The sequence below is a fragment of the Penaeus japonicus genome, unplaced genomic scaffold (assembly GCF_977035675.1).
Source record: "Penaeus japonicus unplaced genomic scaffold, GWHDUDI00000001_assembly GWHDUDI00000040, whole genome shotgun sequence".
Taxonomy (NCBI): domain Eukaryota; kingdom Metazoa; phylum Arthropoda; class Malacostraca; order Decapoda; family Penaeidae; genus Penaeus; species Penaeus japonicus.
Genome location: NW_028234442.1, coordinates 11,824,009 through 11,826,508, shown reverse-complemented (window position 1 = coordinate 11,826,508; position 2,500 = coordinate 11,824,009). Strand labels below are relative to the sequence as shown.

Genomic DNA, 2,500 nt, shown 5'->3' with positions numbered 1-2,500 from the left:
CCTTCATGCCTGACCAGTTTGCATGGTTCCAGAGCCAGATTTTTCTTTGCCTGCTTTCGTCACATGCAGGGACAAGGCAGAGATGTGAGATAACTGCAAAATGATCTGATGTCCCTACATTGCCCAGTGATGAGCAGGAGATAGCGTCCTCACCTAGATCCGAGATAACTGGATCAAGAGAATTGCCGAGGATATGCGTCGGGAAATCTACATGATCCGTCAATCCATGAATAGCAAGAAGGTCCTCATATGCTGATTGTATGAGATGATGATTAAGATCCCCAACTATTAAGAGGTGCTGACAGTTGTTCCGAGCCTGCAGATCATCCAAGTTTTCCGTTAGGAAGTCCATCGGTGTCCTGCCTTGCCATTGCGGCCTGTAATGTGCACATAGTAGTAGAGACTCGTTAGACTTCAGCATGACCTTGAAAAACATGGCTTCTAGCCAGTCTGGCAGGTCAACTGTTAGTGACTGTATTTGTAAGCTCTCTTTATAACATACGGCTACACCTCCGAAATTCTTTCCTTTCCTGTCTCTTCTTTGCCAGGGTGAGTAGCCTCTTATCCTGCCGAATGCAGGTTCTACCTCTGAATTCAAGAAGGTTTCAGTAGCCACTATTATGTCGGCATTTGTATTGATGGCGATGTGAGTCAACTCACCAATATTGGTCCGAAGGCCTCTGACATTAGCAGAAAGAACCTTGAGGTGTCTCTGGGTGTTTCTTGGAAGAGCCTGAGGGGTAGGAGTCAGTTCAGTCATTTAGTACACTGGCACTTGGTAGTTGTTAAAATTAGCGTGTGACCAAGAAGGGACACCGAGCTGTTGAGCTGTCCAGTGCGGGGGTGGAAAGAAGTATCGCTGCTGAAGCGGAGATGGGAGTAGAAGTTGAGGATGAGCTGCTGTTCTCTGTGTTTGAGTTTCGGTATTCTGACATCAAACTCTTCACTTCTCTTTCGAGCAGTTCAGCCTTTTCTACTGAAGCTTTCCACCTGCAGCTGCTAAGAGTATGACCTTTTGTTTTGCAGAAGTCGCAGGAAGTTTTGTTACGGCAGTTCCGATCGCTGTGTCCCCGCCGTTTGCAATGAGAGCACACTGGAGGATCTGACCTCTTCTTCTGCTGCGCCCTCGTTCCTCCCCGTATCTGCTGACGAGGCTCTCGGCCCGTCTCCGGATTGTTGGCTGGTGGGATTAACTGTGTTTTTTGAACAGTATTCTTTATTCCCAAAGGAGTATGATTCCACCAGTCCTGAAGTGCTGGGTCTTGCAAAGTTTGATTCGAGAACTCTGCACAGATCTTGTCAGGCTTTGCAGTTACAGCCTTTGATTTCGCTGGAACAGCGCAGTCTGCAATGAGCTCCTTTGCAGAAATGATGGTAGCAGGAAGATCAGCCAGAGAGAGGCTGCCATCCACGAACACAGAGAGCTGTTGAACCAATTTGGTAATAGTAGCCTGCTGTGTCTGGATTATTGTCAAATAATCCTCTTGTTTTTGCGATTCGTTTGCTTGAGAGAGAGAGGATTGTTCTGCGTGATTCTCCTCCACATCAATGACTGTCACCCTCTGAGTGATCCCCTGCACCTCCCTAAGATGTTGCACTTGTGCGCAGTGGAAGGGTTGAGAAGGATCCACGCAGTTCGGGTGGCAGATGTTGGGGCAGTCAGAAGAGCAGGAGACCACTTCGCTCTTCTTGGTGGTCTTTCCACACACACAGCAGAAGTATGGCGGCGTGTGCCCTCCGATGCCTTCGATCCGCTTAATTTTCTTGTGAGAGTGGTTAGTGGAGATCCCGGAAGTCATCCTGGGCGAGGCAGAGACTTTACTCAAGGACGTGGGGGGAGGGGGTGTATGGCATACTCAGGGGGGCCGGTCGGTGTTAATTCACCCAGGGTACTGTCCCTGCGGATTCCTCTCTCTCTCCCTCTCTCTCTCTCTCTCTCTCTCTCTCTTCTCACTCCCTCTATCTCGTCTCTCTCTCTCTCTCTCTTCTCGCTCTCTCTCTCTCCCTCTCTCTTTCTAGAATGCAGTAACGCATTTTAATATAAAAATACAAATTTTACCTTCCTGATTTGGGACTTGAATTTCTAATTCATGGCTGCCAAGTGCCCATGGGTTTGTGTGTGTGTGTGTGTGTGTGTGTGTGTACATACACACACACACACACACACACACACACACACACACACACATATATATATATATATATATATATATATATATATATATATATATATATGTATGTATATATACACACACACACACACACACATATATCTATATATATATATATACAAATATATATATATATATATATATATGTGTGTGTGTTTTTTTACACACACACACACACACATATATATATATATTTATATATATATATATATATATATATATATATATATATATATATATATATATATGTATGCATGTATACACACACACACACACACATATATATATATATATATATATATATATATATATATATATATATATATATA

General features: G+C 44.0%; 1 protein-coding gene across 1 annotated transcript in view; it reads right to left on the bottom strand.

The window, feature by feature from the left end:
* Window positions 1-760, bottom strand: part of LOC147466895 (uncharacterized) — a 2,058-nt gene extending 1,298 nt beyond the window's left edge. Inside the window, exon 1 of the mRNA XM_086534045.1 lies at window positions 1-760. This exon is cut by the window's left edge and continues 1,298 nt beyond it. Coding sequence (XP_086390171.1) covers window positions 1-760 — 760 coding nt within the window.
* Between the last annotated feature and the right edge of the window lie 1,740 nt (window positions 761-2,500).